Genomic DNA, 17846 nt, shown 5'->3' on the forward strand with positions numbered 1-17846 from the left:
AGCTGATGTGATAAATGGATTAGAGTGTCCAGCACTGTGATTATGTGGCACAGGCAGTCTTGTACAATTTCATATTTAAGCTCAGTTTATTAATAATAATAATAATAATACTGGAATTCAGTGTATCCTGGCTGGTAAAGTACAGAATAAGTAACAATACAATGAAAATACCAAGATATATAACTGGATTTGCTGGATATGATATATATACATGCAAAATAAATGTCAAATATTTGACTGAATATACATACAGTGTAATGAATGTAAAAACTATATTTTATGGATCAGTTGCTAACAAAAAAAACCTTTGCAATGGTTTTCATTTTTTTGGAAAATAAATAGGGCAAAGGAAAGTTGCGCACACGTAGGAGCTGCCAAGAAGCGGCTTCCAGCTATGCATCTTCAAGTGAGGATTGAAAAGAAACCTGTTAATCATCAGAATGGGATTAGACGCCAAAGTATTAAAATTGTAACATTGAGGCAAGGCTGTACTGTGTAAACACAGGAGGATTTTCAGGTGATGTTTCCACAAAGACATCTTTCAGATTGGCTCCCTCAGAATACAGCCACAAGGGAAAGGTGCAGCAGAGGTATCTGGTAATTCAAGGAGAATTAGAACTATGCAGCCTTAGATTTTTGGTCAGTCAGGCTGCTAAAATAACAAGTATAATTTAGGTGCTACTAAAATGTCATTTTAATTGCACTTTGACAAAGGAGTCCTTTGGTTCTTCAGTTTGGCAGAAGCGGATTGTGTGCTGTCTGCGCTGCAAGACGACATTATATGACAATACACAGGAGTTTTTCCTTCATAACAGTCGAGGTGTAAATCCCATTCTCGAGGGAGTCATTTAAACTATGCGGCAAACTGTTTTCCTTCGTCGGTGATATATATGATATATCAAACTGACTTACAATTTTCATTGAAACAAAATACTGTATACATATCACCAGAAGAACTTCCCCCCTATTTAAAGAAGCTGGGAGTAAGGCAATATATCAAATCATGCGTGGTTTGCTCTACCTGTTTGCTGAAAGGAAAACATATGCCCGGCTGAATTTATGGCACTGCATGAATCAGTAAAAGTGAGTTGTAAAAAGCAACACATTCCATTCACCATTATTACTCATTCTTTAATAAGACCTTTTCATTGAAAGCTCAATCCTGTGAACCATTTTGCCTCTTCCCTGTTTCCCCCTATCACTAACATGCTTAAAATGGGAAATTAGAGCAATGGCACATGGGAAGATTTCTGCTGTTTTGGCATCTGCAACTTTAAGTAATTTGGAAGGTGGGGTAAAAATACCTGAAATCACGCCCCATGCACCTCTATTGCAATTGCTTGCCATCGATCTTGGTCTAAAAAACGAGGGTGTCCAAGAAATCTCCCTGTGTGCTTTTGCCCTTTCACTGAGGGAAAGAAGTATTGACAGCCTATGGGGCAAATTCACTAACCTGCGGAGTTGCGCTAGCACAGGCTTCGCCACACTTCGCCAGACGAAGTTTCGCCAGGGCGCCGCTAATTCACTAAAATCTGAAGTTGCGCTCAGGGAGGCGAAAGGTTGCGAAGTTGCGCTAGCGTTAATTCGTCAAGGAAAGCCCAGTTACGCTAGCCATGCCTAATTTGCATATGGCACCAAGTTAAAGTACAATGGACGTATATGTAGCAGCAAATACATTACACTACACAAGCCTGGGAAAGCTTCATAAAATAAAATAGAGTTGTTATATTGCCCTACACATGTGCCCACTGTATAGTTTAGGTGCCATATGTTAGGAAATGTAGGGGGGGGAGGGTACCTCAAAAAAATGTACAATCTTTTTCAGCCTATCACCCTTAAAAAAGGAAAAGACGCCAGCGTTTTTTGGGACTTAGAAAAAATTTCAACTTTTTTTTGAAGCAATCCCTATCTACTCTATTGCACTTCGCCTGGTCTGAGGTGGTGAAGGCAAGTCTGGCGCAAGAGTTAACATTCAGTAAAATGCGCAAGTTAGTGAATTAACGTAGTTACGTCCCCTCGTCATAGTGCAACTTCACCTGGCGTAAGGGTGTGAAGTAGGTCCACTTCGCTAGCGAATTTACGCCAGCACCCGTTAGTAAATCGGCGAAGTAACAAAATGATGTAACGCTGGCGAATTTGCGCTAGCGTTAGGCGCTTCGCACTTTAGTGAATTTGCCCCTATGACTTGGGGGGTTATTTATCAAAGTCCGAATTTATCTCAATATTTTCTGCTACAAACTCCGATCAAATCTGCTCATTTTTTACGCTTATTTATTATTACATTTTCCCAAAAATTTGCTTTGCAGGAAAAACGTTTTTTTGGGATTTTTCACCCCAAAACTCAGATTTTTACCCCAAAACTTTGGGGTATTGCACGAAACAAGCGCACATGAAAAAATCATTGGGACTTCTCCCATTGACTTATATGTAACCTTGATCAGATAAAAGAAACAAAAAGAGGAAAATGAGTTAGTTATACACTAAATAGAAAACACGTGTGCCAGCCTAAGTTTACCTATGGACTACAAAGATATCCACATATATGAATAGACAAACAGAATTGGATAAGAAGACATTATATAACTGGACTATGGACCTTCCATAGTTCCAATGGAAGGTCTGGGCAGGTCTGCTGAACCTATGGTTTCAGGAATTCCCCTAAACCTCAGGTTTTGCCTTCGTGAGCGGTTTTCCAAATCCTCACAGTGGTTTTGTAATATTAGAATCTCATCTCTCAGATAGCTGTTATTTTCCTACATATTTGTCACTCTCTGCGCTATGCCATCAGTGAACGTTTCTAACTTATCTGTGCGTTCCCCCAGTTCAGTAATATCTCGCTGAAAATCCTTAACTGCTACAGAAACTGCAGTTTTCACAGCCTGCGTTATGGTGTCTGTAAGCTGTACTTGTAATTGCATACGTAGTACCTGAGTGTTTAGTGGTTTGTCTCCGGATCCCATGTCTGGATCTTCCAGGTTGCGGGGTAAGCTCGTTAGAGTCCTCTCCTTAATCCCATTGAAGGGTCTCCGGTGAGGGTGGAGGACGCGGCTGATGACCCGACGGATCTATCTGTTTCGGAGAGTTTGTGCCGCCATCTTGTTTTACGTGTCTGGGCTCTGGGCCCAGCGTGCGATGCAAGTATGAAGAAATCATTGTTTTAGGCTCCTTTTGCTTTTTCTTGACCATAATTAGTGTGGGAAGGTTCCCCAAGGCAGTAAAATCCTGAGGTTTACTGAAGAGTTTCTAATGTAGAGCTAATATTCGGGATTTTTAGGTCCAAGGCAAGGAGCTCCTAGATATGGCGTGCAGTCAGTCTAATGGCTAGCCACGTCCCCCGAGATTCTGGATTTTCTGATTCAGACTTTCCCATCCTCCAGGATTACTAAATTCCCCAAAAATTTGTGATTTTTTAAAAGTCCAATTTTATAAAAAAAACATATTTTTTGTGATTTTTGCATTCGGAGTATAGTAAACAACCCTCTACGTGTTTGTAACATGAAACGCAGGCTGTGAACACAATAAACCTTTTTACTTTGCTTTAACTACCTGGTGGAAGATTGCCTTCATTTGAGTGCCTGCTCCATAGTATTTGTCAGTCTGTCCGCTCCCCATGCTGAGGGCTCAGGGCGGTGCACCAGGGCCTCTTCCCAATTGTGGTGAGTAATAATTCTACTTTGTGGAGACCCTCATTCAAGTCTTATTTGAGCATTGATAGTAACCTGAGACCATGTTCCTCTTCACATTTTGTAAACAGCAGAGGAACCCCTTTTATACTGGCAACCTGGTTTGTAAGCAGCAACTCCTAATATCTTTTAAACCCAGTAACTTGTGAGATCTTCAATGTTTGGAATGGTGTAGAGATGCAAAGTGACCCACAATAGTGAGGTACCATATACCTAATAACATCAGTATCCTGAAATTACTGTATTTCTGGAATTATATTCTAGACTGGCCAAGGGACATTCACCTAAATGTAATCATAAGTTTTGCTTTAGTCGCCCTTTAGATATATTATATAGTATTTAAAAATGACAAAATGATCATATCTAATGTATGTACTTCATTTAAGTCCATTCATTTTCCATCAAAATGTTTTGGAAACATAGCAATAATCCCTGGAGCATGGAATTTCAATAGTTAAAATATATCCAGGGTATACATAAAATGAAACTTTGCTCTGTTCCTTCCAGTTGGTCTTTTCTGTAGTGTAGTGTGGCATGAGATAGAAGGAGTACAGGGATGCCAGATGTAATTGGCTAGGGTTATATTTACCCACTATCAGCTGGGAAACACAATAACATAACAATTGTTAGATCAGCTTTCTGCCACAATCATACTACAGTTTACCAGGCATTTTTCACAAAAGCAGTGATTTCTCTTCACTTCAAATAACAAATCTGTGTGTTTACCCATCTCATGTAATTGAAGAAAAGATGAGTCAATAAAGCTTTTTCCTACTGCTGACAAAAAAAATATTACACTTACTATCCAGTAACAAGGGAAAATGAGAAGGACACATAAATGCAATTATATGGCAGAATATATTTTTGGATATGATACACGGAACATCTTTTAATATGGAGTATGGTAAATTTTTGGATATGATGCACACTATATTTTTGAATATGGAGCATGTTACATTTTTGGATATGATTCACGGTACATTTTTTTATTTGATGCAGGGTAGATTTTTGTATATGGAACATGGCACATGTTTGGATATGATGCCCGTTACATGTTTGGATATGATGCATGATACATTTTAGATATATATGGTGCATTGCACATTTTTGGATATAAGGCAGGGTACATTTTTGGATATGATGCTTGATATATTTTGAAAAAAGTGCATGGTACATTTTTGGATATGATGCACAATACATTTTGGCATATGGTGCATACTACATTTTTGGATATGATGCACAGTACATTTTTGGATATGGTACATACTACATTTTTGGATATGATGCACAGTACATTTTTGGATATGGTACATACTATATTTTTGGATATGATGCACAGTACATTTTTGCATATGCACACAATACATTTTTGGATATGGTACATACTACATTTTTGGATATGCACACAATACATTTTTGGATATGGTACATACTACATTTATGGATATGATGCACAGTACATTTTTGGATATGCACACAATACATTTTTGGATATGGTACATACTACATTTTTGGGTATGATGCTCAGTACATTTTTGGATATGGTACATGGTCCAGTTTAGTGTGATTTTTTTCCACTTACAGTTTTTTATTTATATCTTTTAATCAAGAGCATGATTTCACTACATTCCCTTACTATTGCTATGGTTACAAGTATTTGATGAAAATGCACACTGCCAGCCTCCTATTATAATGTGCCCTCAGTTCCAGGAAGATACCTCTGCAATCCACTGACATTCAGTATCTGAAGTGGCAGCACATTTCCCATCCATTGGATCAAGAAGCCAATTCATTGCACTTAGAGAGACAGTTTAATAGACTCAGATTTCAGTGCTTGAACAGTAAACATTTTCTCAGTCTGTTTGAAGTCAAAATATCTCTTATTCCTGTGAACATAAAAGAAACTATCTCTGTATATTTCCATTTATATCTAAAGGACTGGATGCTGCAATCCTGCTTGTCTTGGCATAGGTAAATCTAAAATTATAGCCAATGGTGCAATTGCTTATCTGTGCAGATGTGAGCAGTTATAGAAGCACAACGTTTATGTTTAAATCAAATACAGACATACAGACGAAGCTTGTCTAGAGGATGCGGGTGCTGCTTAATTCTTAGGGGTTATTTATCAAAATCTGAATTTATCTTATTTATTTCTGAAATATACTCCGACCAAATCCGCACAGGTTATTTTCCCTTATTTATCAATAGATTTTCCCAAAAATGTTACTGTGCGGGAAAAAACCCCATAAAATAGTGAAAAATTCGGATCATACGAATTTTTTTTGATTTTCAGCCCAAAAACTCAGATTTTTTCGGATTTTTGTCAGAAAACCACAAAATCTTTAGATTATTGCACGAAACCCAGCGCAGATCAGGATATATCGGCAGGTCTGAGATGCTGGATTTTCAGGTTATGACTTTTTTCCATCCTCGGGGTATAATAAATCGCAAAAAAATATTTTTCACTAAAAATTTGGATGTTATAGTAAAAAAAAAAACAATTTTTTTTTTGTTTTTGGCATTCAGACATTAATAAATAACCCACTTAAGAAGCACACAGGACACAAAAGGTACCACCCTTTCTCAAATTGGCATTCTGGAGACAATAGAAATCTTCTCATAGAGGATTCCAGAATTGTGTCCAAACACTTTCTTTGCACCTTTTCCCCAGTCTGCTCTGGTGTATTCCTATTGATGCAGGAAAACCCTGGAACTACTGCTACCCTGAATATACTGTAATACCAGGGTTCTCACTGCAGACAGCATGGATAGGCACCAGGGCCAGAATTAGGGGTAGGCAGAAGAGGCATGTGCCTAGGGCACAACGCTGGGGGGGAAGGTTTGTGGGGTGGGGGACAAGGTGGCAGGCCAGGTTGCCTAGGGCACCCAGCCAAAGAATCACACACAAGCGTCATATAAGTGCAAAGCACCAGAAAAGACCCAATGCCAATTATAAAATGGGCAGTGGCCACAACTTCATTGCAATAATTGGAAATCCTCCATTGTGGTGGCTTGTGTCCAAAATTGTGCTTTGCATCCCATTATATATGAACCCTGTTTAGGTGTATACTACCTTCCTGTACAAGCTATGAGAACAACTAGTGGTACTCATGTACTAACATCTAATCCATAGCAACCAATCAGATATTTAAATTCAGCATCCTACCTGCAGCAGACCTATCAAAGCTAATTGCTGATTGGCTGTTATTGCCTACTGGAATGAGGCAGTTTTGATCTGTGTTATTAAATGAGCATGAGTTTTCCCTCCTCTGCAGAATGCATAACGGAAAAATAAAAGGAGCAATGCAGAGTCGTCTCTGTTGTTTGGCCAAAGCCATAAATAACAAACCATAACCTGCTTCCATGTTCTAAATGTTTTGTGGCATTAGGAAAACATGGTAATCTATAAATATGTGTTTTCCAATATTGTGAGTGGGTATTGTCATCCAATATTCAAAGGGGGTAGAGAAGCACAAACTTTGGTAGCTGCATTGCTTCATGTAAGTTATATTGAGCTTTCAAGGTAGGGGAAAAGAAATAAAGCAATGCATATAATGTAAGTGAGCTACCTGGCTCCAATTGGTTACAAAGAAAGATTATGTTCTTTGTAGCATGTTCTCCTTTCGTTTAAAGAAATGCAATTTTATATAGTGAAAAGATACTCCAGATCCATTGTTCATGACGGCATATTTTCTAGTGATGTGTTAATTATTCTAGATTGTAATATTCATGACAGCAAAGTACTGTGGGTTGTAATTTAGGAATGGAACTGACCCTTTACAGAAATGGAGCTCTTTTCTGATAATGGAATAATGTGAATTGCTTAGCAACCCACACCAACTGCATTTTATCTCCTGAGCTATAAAAAAACTCAACTGGACAAAGCATTATGTACGGCAGCAGAAAATTCCCAGCCTCTTTCTGTAACTGCCCTTTGGGTCTTGTCATTCTTTATTCTATGCAAAAGGATAGAAAGGCGGCACTCCGGTTAAAAAGAAGGTGGTTTATTGCAACAGGTCACAGAACAACATCACCTGACGCGTTTCGGGAGCAACTCCCTTAATCATAGAGCCTATGATTAAGGGAGTTTCTCCTGAAACGGAACGCTGGTGGCTGAGCACCCAGTTCATCAAAATGGAGCTGCACTAATTTGAACCCACAGGGGGTGAGTCTGGTGTGGCCAAACCCCTTTTCTACTTTGTATTCTTTATTCTATATCCATGGCTTGTAGAGAGTTCTGAAAGTATTGCAGCTTGATCGACTTATTCCAACCTTAAATCCTTTTCTACTTTGTATTCTTTATTCTATATCCATGGTTTGTAGAGAGTTCTGAAAGTATTGCAGCTTGATCGAATAATTCAACCTTAAATCCTTTTCTACTTTGTATTCTTTATTCTATATCCATGGCTTGTAGAGAATTCTGAAAGTAATGCAGCTTGATGGACTTATTTCAACCTTAAATCTGTTGCTTTATATTTGAAGGTTAAATGCTCATACTCAGACCTGATAGATATAAACAAATGCAACCTAACTATGGCATTGTGGGAAACCTTATTATATTAATGGAAGTCCAACTGCTGCAAAGAAAACTGGACTTCAGTGCAACATTTTCATCACTGTTCTCCCTATACTATAGTTTTGAGATGTTAAAGTGCATTTCTATAAGGAAAACTGCAAAATGTTTAATTGTTTTATGGTGACTTGCTATATGTCACATAAGAAATCTCATTTTTTGTCATTAACTCTTATTTTGTGCAAAGCAGTGGAAGAAGAGGATGAGGAAATGGTGGATCTTAAAACAGAACGTGATTCTGAATATGAAAATCAAGAGGAGAAGCAAGACTCCAAAGAAGGTATCCGTAGCCAATGTAACTTCCACTCCTGAAATCTTATAGTTCCATTGAAAGAAATATGATAAATGAATGGAGGGAACATTCTGTACATTATTGTGCAAGAGCCAGCAATTCTGTGAAAATGCATTTATCCTGATCAAGTTAAGATGTGCCCGTGTCAAAGGATTACACTGCCCTAATTCAGTGAGGATAATTCAAGGAATAACCAGGCCCAGATGTGTGAATACTTTATTAAACTTATCTCAGATAGGCCACCCCTGCTTTGTATAAATTTCACTGACTTTGAAGATTTTACTACAAAGATTCAGGAGGCATATCATACCCAGCTAAAAGATCCCTAATTAAAAAGTCATTTTCTGTGCAATTAAGTTTCTTGTGTCTGTGCACATGTGTTAATTGTAGCCAAACATGTCCCACAAAGTGGCACGGCACAGTAAGAGCTGTGGGTAAAAACAAAAAGGTGCACTGGATGTACAAACATACCAGGTATATGTGATTAAAGAGCTTGGCATAGTAGGGGTGGTGACGTTATGCTGATGTAATTGGCATTGGTAATTGGTTTGTACACTATGAGGCATCTTGATAAAGGGAAAGTTGTGCTCACCACTAATTTTTAAAAACATTAAGCGGGGTGCAATGAGGTTGTGACCACACAATTCACATAGACAAATACAAGAGTCCTCTGCACTCAACCCATTATCAATATATTAAAGACATTGAAACATTTTGTGCCTTAAGCTACTAAAAATGCCGTACCCTTTAAACAAAACATGGATTGTTTGTCCATATAATGCTCCCACCCTTTCAGCTATAGTCAGGTGATCTCACTGTTGGCCAATAAAATGGCAACCAAGTTTGTTTGGGAGTTTTACATTCAAAGCAGCCAGTAAGTTGCAGGTAAAATGTAGTCCCTTTGTAAAATGTATAATGAAGCAATAGAATTCTTAATGAATCAGATGAAAATTGAGCATAGGACTGGCCAGATATGGGATGACTTTGACGTAGTTGGCCAGCTTAAATATATTGCAATATATGGACAAACAATTCTTGTTTTGTTTAAAGGGTAAGGCATTTTTAGTGGCTGAAGGCACAAAATGTTTCAATGTGCTTAAGATATTGATAATGGGTTGAATGCAGAGGATCTTTTGTATTTGTCTACGCACCTTGATAAAGGTCTGAATATATGACCAAAGCGTTGATTTTGCACAGTAAAAGGGTCTTTTTTTCCCATTTTTTAAGCAAGTCCTGAGTTATTGCTTTGGATGTGCTTGCTGGATTACCACTCAGCACCCAGGCAGATGATGGATTTTCTTGTGTTTGCCCTCCATTACTATGGTATACTGTATTTAACACTTCATTTGTTTTCCTTTTCAAGTACCTCCCAGAGAACTGACGGAGGAGGAGAAACAACAAGTTACCCATTCAGAAGAATTCCTGATCTTTTTTGACCGTACCATTCGTGTGATTGAGCGGGCGCTGGCAGAGGACTCAAATATATTCTTTGATTACAGTGGAAGAGACCTGGAGGATAAAGAGGGGTCAGTCTCATAAACTGTTTTTTGTTTAGAAAATGTTTTACTGCTGAAAAGGTATAAGTGTTCATTGTATTAGTTACAGACTTTGCATAAAAGATACTGTATATAATTCATGGATTCTGAATCTATTATAGTGGATTGAAAGGAGAACGCAAAGACTGATTTGGTCAAAAGGGTGCTATAATAAAAACAAAATAATTCTAAAATTCATAATCTACTAGACTGGGCACTGTGCATAAAATGGGGTTATTGATATAAGATGTCACAAAATCTATGTGGCTAACCGGGACACACATGTAATCCCAATAATGTATTTCTAGTCTGCCATACAATGTCTCCAGACACCTAAAAAGATACATCCAAAAACCTGCTTGCAAAATACAGGTCTCTGAGTTCCCCAACATGCTACCCTACAAATTTGGGTGGGATGCTTGAACACCTAACATTGTGCTTCATGGAGACATATTTATCAAAATAAAGCTAGCCACAGTTCGGTATCCGGAAATTTCACAGTTAGCTAATAAATTATAGTTTTCAAGAGTTTATTGTACTTTGTAAGAGTTAAAAAATATAAAATGTACTATGTACACATTTGACTTTATTCGATTTAGAGTCTAAAGTTTGGTTACATTTATTCATTAGGAGGATAGATATCATTGCATTTTGTAATTTTGCTGTGTTTATGAAATCTTTATAGGGGAGGTAATAAGTGGGGCCCTACACAACAATCTATTAAAATCAATTAAATAATTAAGGTTTTGTTCTTAAAATAATGTGTATTAATATGATAATAATATCTATTCATACTCATAATAATGAGTATTAATATGATACTTGAACTCACGTTATAGACCCATAAATCGATATTAGGGCCTCAATTTCTGTTTCCTGGCCATTTCATGTCATCTGGTGAAGTCCAAAAGAAGCAAGACAAATACTTTAGTTATCAGAGATATGCCATCAATTCTATAAAGTACAGAGAAAGCTGTGGAGGTTCAAAAGAAGAGGGAGGCAGACCAACTCATGTTCCACTGCTGTCTGGTAAATCCTCTTTGTGTAATAATGTACTATAACATTCTTTCCTCCATATATAATCTGTGCGAAGAAGGCTTCCATTTCAGGCAGTTGGAGGGCAACAATCCAACCATACAGAGTTGGAGGGTATGAAAATCCATCTCACTAGACTGAGAGTCATCTTGAGTTATCTTGTTGTTTCTCTCACCCTGAACCTGACCTTCTATTTGTATCAAAATACCAGATTTACAATTACATGTGGTCTCTATGAACGTAATCCGATTCATGTGTTACTGATTTGTTTTCAGCCCAATACAAACAGAATGGTATAAATGCTTTTTACATGTTTACATTTTATGACTCAGCTCATTTTACGTCTTTTTTTTGTCCACTGAACATTGTAATTCACTTTCTTAAGCATTTAAATCTTCAATTGAGTTTGAATACAATGCCATTACAAACATGAATCTGAAACCTACAATGCAATATAGAAAAAAAAGATGTGAGAGGTGGGAAACGTACATGAGAAACGTTTAATGGGATTATTCTATTTTGGGTTTCAAGATATTAGATTTTGTGTTTTATGCATTTTTCATTGGACCAAAACTTAAAAATTACAATTTCTTAAACAGACAAGTTTTAAAAGACAACTCAAATTTTGTCTTTATTTTTGCAGCTCTGAATTATTTCACATTTGTGTTTATGCTTTTGATGTTGTTGGTAGGGTACCCATCATTGTTGCAAAGCAGTTGCTGATATGAAAGACTGAATAACTAAACTTGAGCATCACAATTAGCCTAGTTTCTGGTAGTAAAATCCTATTGCTCATATACAGTAACGGGCAAATGCAAGTAGAACAGATGGCAGGAGCAGTATTGGCGGTTATCAACCTTTCTCCTCTGATAGAAGAACACTGATGGATGAGCCACCACGTCTGTCATCAACCTCAAAGTTCCATTTAGTCATGTACATATTTTTAACTCAACTCATATCTTAAACATAAATTCTTGTACCACCTGTCACATTAACAACAAAAAAAAACATGCCAGCAATAGCAGGATAGCTAGTAAATAAAGGCACTATCTAAACAATAATAACACAATTCAAATACTTGTCTTTGCAACTCATCCTTTGAAAGAAAAGCATTGCAACTATAAATGAGTTAAAAAAAGAGACGAAAATCACATTTTACCAGCAGGTTTTTGTAAAGTGGTTGGGTAATTTTCGTGGAAGTGTCACTGAGAAGAGCTTGATACCTGCTTTCTCCTAAATCGCAGAGTATCCATTGGTGTAATTGGAAAGCAAGGGTTATTGTAGATAATTCATTGTTGTGATTCTACAGTAGACATCCTAGCTATGTGATAGAATAATGACAGATTTTATTGCCTGGGAACATTGCCTTTCATGTAACAGGTGCCAGAAGGAGCATATTTCTGACCTAGGTGATAGATAAAACTGTGAACATCTATTTAACAATTTATAGTATGGATGCTATGTACAGATTAAGCTCCATTCAGTTCACACCTACAATAAAAAATATTTTCATGCTATGGGGGTGATTTAAGCAATGTTGGCATTTGGTAACCTATGGATTTCAAAAGCTCTGGGAATAACAATTTGTTTTAGCATGGAAATATAGTTTTTCTAAATCGCTACCCCCCTTTCATTTATTTGCATTTCATTTATTTTAAGGCAATGTTTGTTAATGTACAAGGCTTAATGGTTTGGTGGGGTGTTAGTGCTCAGTGCTGCTCTTGAGCTTTAACTTGCCACTGAATAGTTAAGCCCCCAAAATTAATTGCACAGATAAGTATACAGTATATATAGTATAGCCTGTGCCATTGCCATCTACCCATCTCTATTGATATTGCACTATATTGCTCATTGTAGGCTGCACACCTTTGCTATATGAGCCCAAAAGTGTTTACAAATACATACAGCTAACAGCTTGTACTGTTCAATCATGTGTACCGGTAAGTATAACATTTTGGGCCTGAATAAAAAACAGGTAAATATTAGGGAACTAGCATGTTGAAATTGTCTTTATTTTGTACATTTCCCTATAAAGAGAGGAATCTATTTTATTTTGACTTTCATTGTATGAAGTTTGCTGCAATTTAAGCCTGTCCTAAGACATAACAGTGTAGCAATAACCTTATTTATTATCTCCTCTAGAATTGCTGTAGTTTTACAATCCCTTTACCAAAAAGCAGCAAAGAGCACGAGGAGAAAACATCACTCAGATGTTTGTCAGTTGGACAAAACTAGTACAATAGGCATGGGAGTGAATAGGGTTGCCACCCATCTGGTTTTTACCTGGACAGCACGGTTTTTGGGAGGGCTGTCTGTCTGGGTTTTCATATTACATAATCTAGACATATCTATAAAATGAATGGTGCAATCAGCCAATTGTCAATGTCACGTAATAACCCCAGCCCTGATGACATGGACACACCCCTGGAATGGAACCAGCCTTAGCCCTTGGTTTCACCCACCCGCCTCTGACATCACAAGGAGGGTCCCCTGCCCAGTCGGTGGCCCTGTCTTCGAATGATTCCAGGCACAGCACATTTCAAGAATCTATGAAGGCGGCCAATAGAAGGCATGGTTGGCAGGATACCAGGCAATATCTTGGTGGGCCTAAACTTTAGCACCCCCACCTTGCAAGACAAATCTAGTCAAATTCTTATTATTTGCAACATTGAGCCATAAAACACCCATACAATTAATTGTGTTTTACATCTAATGTTTGTAAGAGTTGTCCCTTTATGTTAGGCTTTCTGGTGGGTCATAGGAGACCCTGACACTAACAGGAGAAGAATTTTGAACAAGAACATCCTTCAAAAAATGGTGTTATTATGAAGATAAAGAATACACATCCTAAGGAGTATTTTAAAGCTGAAGTTCAGTTCCTTTTCAAAGTATGGAAGCCAAATAGTATAAAACAAAAGAATAAAAAAGGATTTAATTTATGTTAAAATGGAAAATATACTGTGACAACCAACAAAAATGTATAAATATATATATATATATAGCAAAACACAATTCGTCATCATCAGTGTATACATTTGTTTTCATATTTAAAGGGACATTCAGGCTGGAGCCAATCTTTCATTTAATCGGCAATTTTATGACGAGCATTGGTCAAAGCATCGTGTGGTTACTTGCCTCGACTGGTCTCTTCAGGTAAGACTTTATTCCAACTTATTTTTGATGTCCACATTTAGAGGCCTAGTTATGAAAAAAAAATTCCAATGCATCAAATTCATATTCTACTCATCATTTCCAATGGGTCTACAAATACTCAAAAATAAAATGCAAAAAATATGAAAAACCTAAAAAATTCCAATTTTGCCTAGGACAACTCCCACTGACTTCTACATGAACTTGCAAGCTTTTAGATGCTGAAGTTTTACATTAACAGTTATTGAAATTTGCACCTAATAAATATCAAACATTCAAGTTTTGGAAACCATAATTCAAATTTTTCAGTGTTAGCTCATAAATCGTGGTAAAAATTGGAATTCGAAAAATTGGAATTCGAATGTTGTATATTATATATATCCCCTTGTCGACATGGACCACAACATCAATAAAATAAAAGCCATTTTTTAAAATTCTATTTCCTTCCCTAACTTTTTTTTTTATCTAGAGCTATGATTATGGGATCCTTTATCCATAAAGCCACAAGTATTGGAAGGCCATAGACTCAATTTTAATAAAAAAAAAAAAAAATTTGTAAAATTGTATTTCCTTTTTCACTATAATAACAAGACATTAGCTTGTACTTGACCCCAACTAAGATATAATTAATCTTTATTGGAGGCAAAACAATCCTACTAGGTAAATTTAATATTTAAGTGATTTTTTTTTGTAGACTTAAAGTATGGAGATCCAAATTATGGAAAGACTCCTTATCCAGAAAACCCCAGGTCCTGAGTTTTCTGGATAACAAGTCTGTCTGTCCTCGAGACCTACAATGTTTATGTTACCTCTGTCCTCTGTCTTCTCTGTCACCTTAGTTGATAACAGTATTTCTCCAGAAGATTGTGTAACACTTAACAGACAGCTGTATCATTAAATGCCAGGAAAAGGTATTTAAGCTTAACTGCAATATCTGAGGCAGTGGGGTATATGTTACAAATAATAGAAAATTCAGGTTGCTCACTAAGTAACTATGTATTATCTCCTCCAGTACCCAGAGCTGATGGTTGCTTCCTACAATAATAATGAAGATGCCCCTCATGAGCCCGATGGAGTTGCATTAGTGTGGAACATGAAATTCAGGAAGACCACTCCAGAGTATATATTCCATTGTCAGGTAGGACAACTTGGATTCTGTGGAGAATACATTAAATAATCAATTACTTGGCACTATTTTTGCACTTTGTTGTAGACAGCAAGAAGCTGGATGCAGGGGATTTTTGAATGAGAACCTGTGTCCGAGGTGTTGGGACAGTATGTGACCCCTCTTGTGTTTTTATTAAAAACCCAGTGGGTGACGCTCAGTCTCTAGATTATTCCGTCTAAATGGACATTTAGTAGTTTTCGCCTTCCTTCCCAGAATTCCTTTTGCTTTGGATATTAATAGTTTGATGGTGGATCCATTTCCCAGGCTCTACATAGGATAGGAAAATAGTTAATTTCACTGATGATGAGCCCCAATGGGGAGGAACCATTCTGTGCTATTAAACCCATTGGGAAAGGCTCAATCTCAAGAGTATTCCATGTAAATGGAATTTTTAGGAGTGATCAAGAGTTTCCTTTCCAGAATAAGTAACGTTACTAAAGTAACGACAATGTGTTTTGTGTTCCTTCTGCTTCTAAATTGGATGGGAGTAACAACATATTCACAGGGGGCATTCCCAGGTAGAGAAGAGGCAGTAGCTATGGATTTGTACTTGCTAACGTTAAACATAGGCCACTACTTGGCCTTGCTTGGACACTTGTAGTATTAGCTGCCCATGAGATACAGTACTACACTATACAGCTACTGGAACCACTTTTACATCTGCTGGAGAAAGTAGAAACTAACCTTGTTATGGATAAAATCATTATTACAGCAAATATTAGCCTCCGCAGTCTCATGCTTAATGTTCATTAGTGCTATGATATAAACAGCATGAAGCATTAAGACAGCCATGAGCTGCTCAGAGTCCAGTCTGTGCCTGGATGACAGATTTTAGAAACCTCAGAAAACAGTGGACAGTATGTTCCCTGGGCTGTTAAAAATGTAGCTTTTCATATTGACAGAGACTCAGATGTGTGGTTTGTTTGGCACTGTCCCCAGCGAACGTTAGTGTCACAGTTTGTGTAATAGATTTGCACAGTGCCATTAATGTGCTATGTCCTGTTAAACTGAAAATGTAATATCTGGCCCATCAGATTCAGCTGTTCTGAGCTAGACTTGGCCAAAGAGTATTCATAAAAATGTAAAAACTTGTTAAAGGCTTAGTATGATATTTTTATGGAAAGAAAAACGATTTTTGCAGAGGCCTTTTGGCGTAAATTGTGGCTGGCGGGCGGGGGTGGATAATAACACCAAAGCTTTATATGTTCCACAGATCAGAACTGGTGGAGAAGTTCTGCTTATCCACTGAAACTTTTAAGACCTTTGGGTAAATGTGATGATTTAATAAGTGCTGAGGAAGAGATCTACTACTATTATCTGTTTGGGGTAAGAACTGAAGTATTTGCACAAGAGCTAATTCTTTCTATATAAAGGTATACACTTCCAATACAGCCAAGGGCTCACTTGTGCCTATACATACCCTTTAACACCTTGCAGAAAGTGTGAGTGCACCCATTCCAGTGCCCTGGAATTAACACCCGCATTCAGCTGCCAGTAACTGCAGGGTTCCATTAGTGTGGAGTTTCATAAACAGTGGCTTGTGTGCAACCCCCTTTATGTTACTCTCAAAGCACATGCTTATTTCCAAATTCTTGGCTTGGAGACAAGATTTTGAAGCAGTTTAGTGCCAAACAGAGGACTCTGCTGACTAGCATACAATATGGCCTTATCAATTAGCCAATTGTGGCTCTTATTTGCCAACACCCTGCAACCTTTTTAATATTTGTGTGGCTCCACAACTCCTTTTACAGCTAAATATGGCAACCGACTGACTTGACAACTGACTTGGCAACAGAATGGAGTTACTGACACAATGGAGTCATTTGCATTAGCAACTCACTATATGGAGCACACACTAGGGATCATCTATGTAGTCCAAAGACAGAAGTGCCAAACCAGAGGTGCAAGAGTTTATTCTTATGCAGAGAGAGCTTCTGCCAGGAGTATATATCTAGACCAGTGATCCCCAACCAGTGGCTCATGAACAGCATATTGCTCACCAAAGCCTTGGATGTTGCTCTCAGTGGCCTCAAAGCAGGTGATTATTTTTTTGCCCTTATTTGGCACCTCTAGGAACTTTTTCATGCTTGTGTTGCTCCCCAGCTCTTTTTACAGTTGAATGTGGCTTATAGGTAAAACTAAAAAATTGGGGACCCCTGATCTAGACTATCTTTTAAATGAGTATTTTTTATAGCTACCACTGAGACATTCAATTATATATATACACTGATCCAAACAAGTTCAGATATTGACTCCAATTTTACTCCCCCCCAAAAAAATGTCACTTCCTTGTACAATCATTTTCTTTACTTTTTGGAAAAAAAAATGTATTCCAACATGCTTATGAAAGAACATTTCTAACTGGATAAAACAGTATGTCAAGTCTAATTAAGTCTCATATTTTGATGGA

General features: G+C 37.4%; 1 protein-coding gene across 8 annotated transcripts in view; it reads left to right on the forward strand.

Annotated features, from left to right (window-relative positions):
• LOC108718845 (cytoplasmic dynein 1 intermediate chain 1) overlaps nucleotides 1–17846 on the forward strand; it is a 234933-nt gene that overhangs the window by 87211 nt on the left and 129876 nt on the right. For 5 of the 8 annotated variants that reach the window (XR_005961759.1, XM_041565902.1, XM_041565904.1 and 2 more), the window contains 4 exons: nucleotides 8444–8536; nucleotides 9912–10074; nucleotides 14172–14271; nucleotides 15281–15406. Coding sequence is in view for 7 of the 8 variants with exons in the window: in XM_041565902.1 (XP_041421836.1) it covers nucleotides 8444–8536; nucleotides 9912–10074; nucleotides 14172–14271; nucleotides 15281–15406 (482 nt within the window). In the remaining variant the exon portion in view is untranslated. The remainder of the gene's footprint in view (nucleotides 1–8443; nucleotides 8537–9911; nucleotides 10075–14171; nucleotides 14272–15280; nucleotides 15407–17846) is intronic. The other 3 variants (XM_041565903.1, XM_041565905.1, XM_041565908.1) reach the window with 1 other exon arrangement.

This window comes from Xenopus laevis, chromosome 6L, assembly GCF_017654675.1.
Source record: "Xenopus laevis strain J_2021 chromosome 6L, Xenopus_laevis_v10.1, whole genome shotgun sequence".
NCBI lineage: Eukaryota > Metazoa > Chordata > Amphibia > Anura > Pipidae > Xenopus > Xenopus laevis.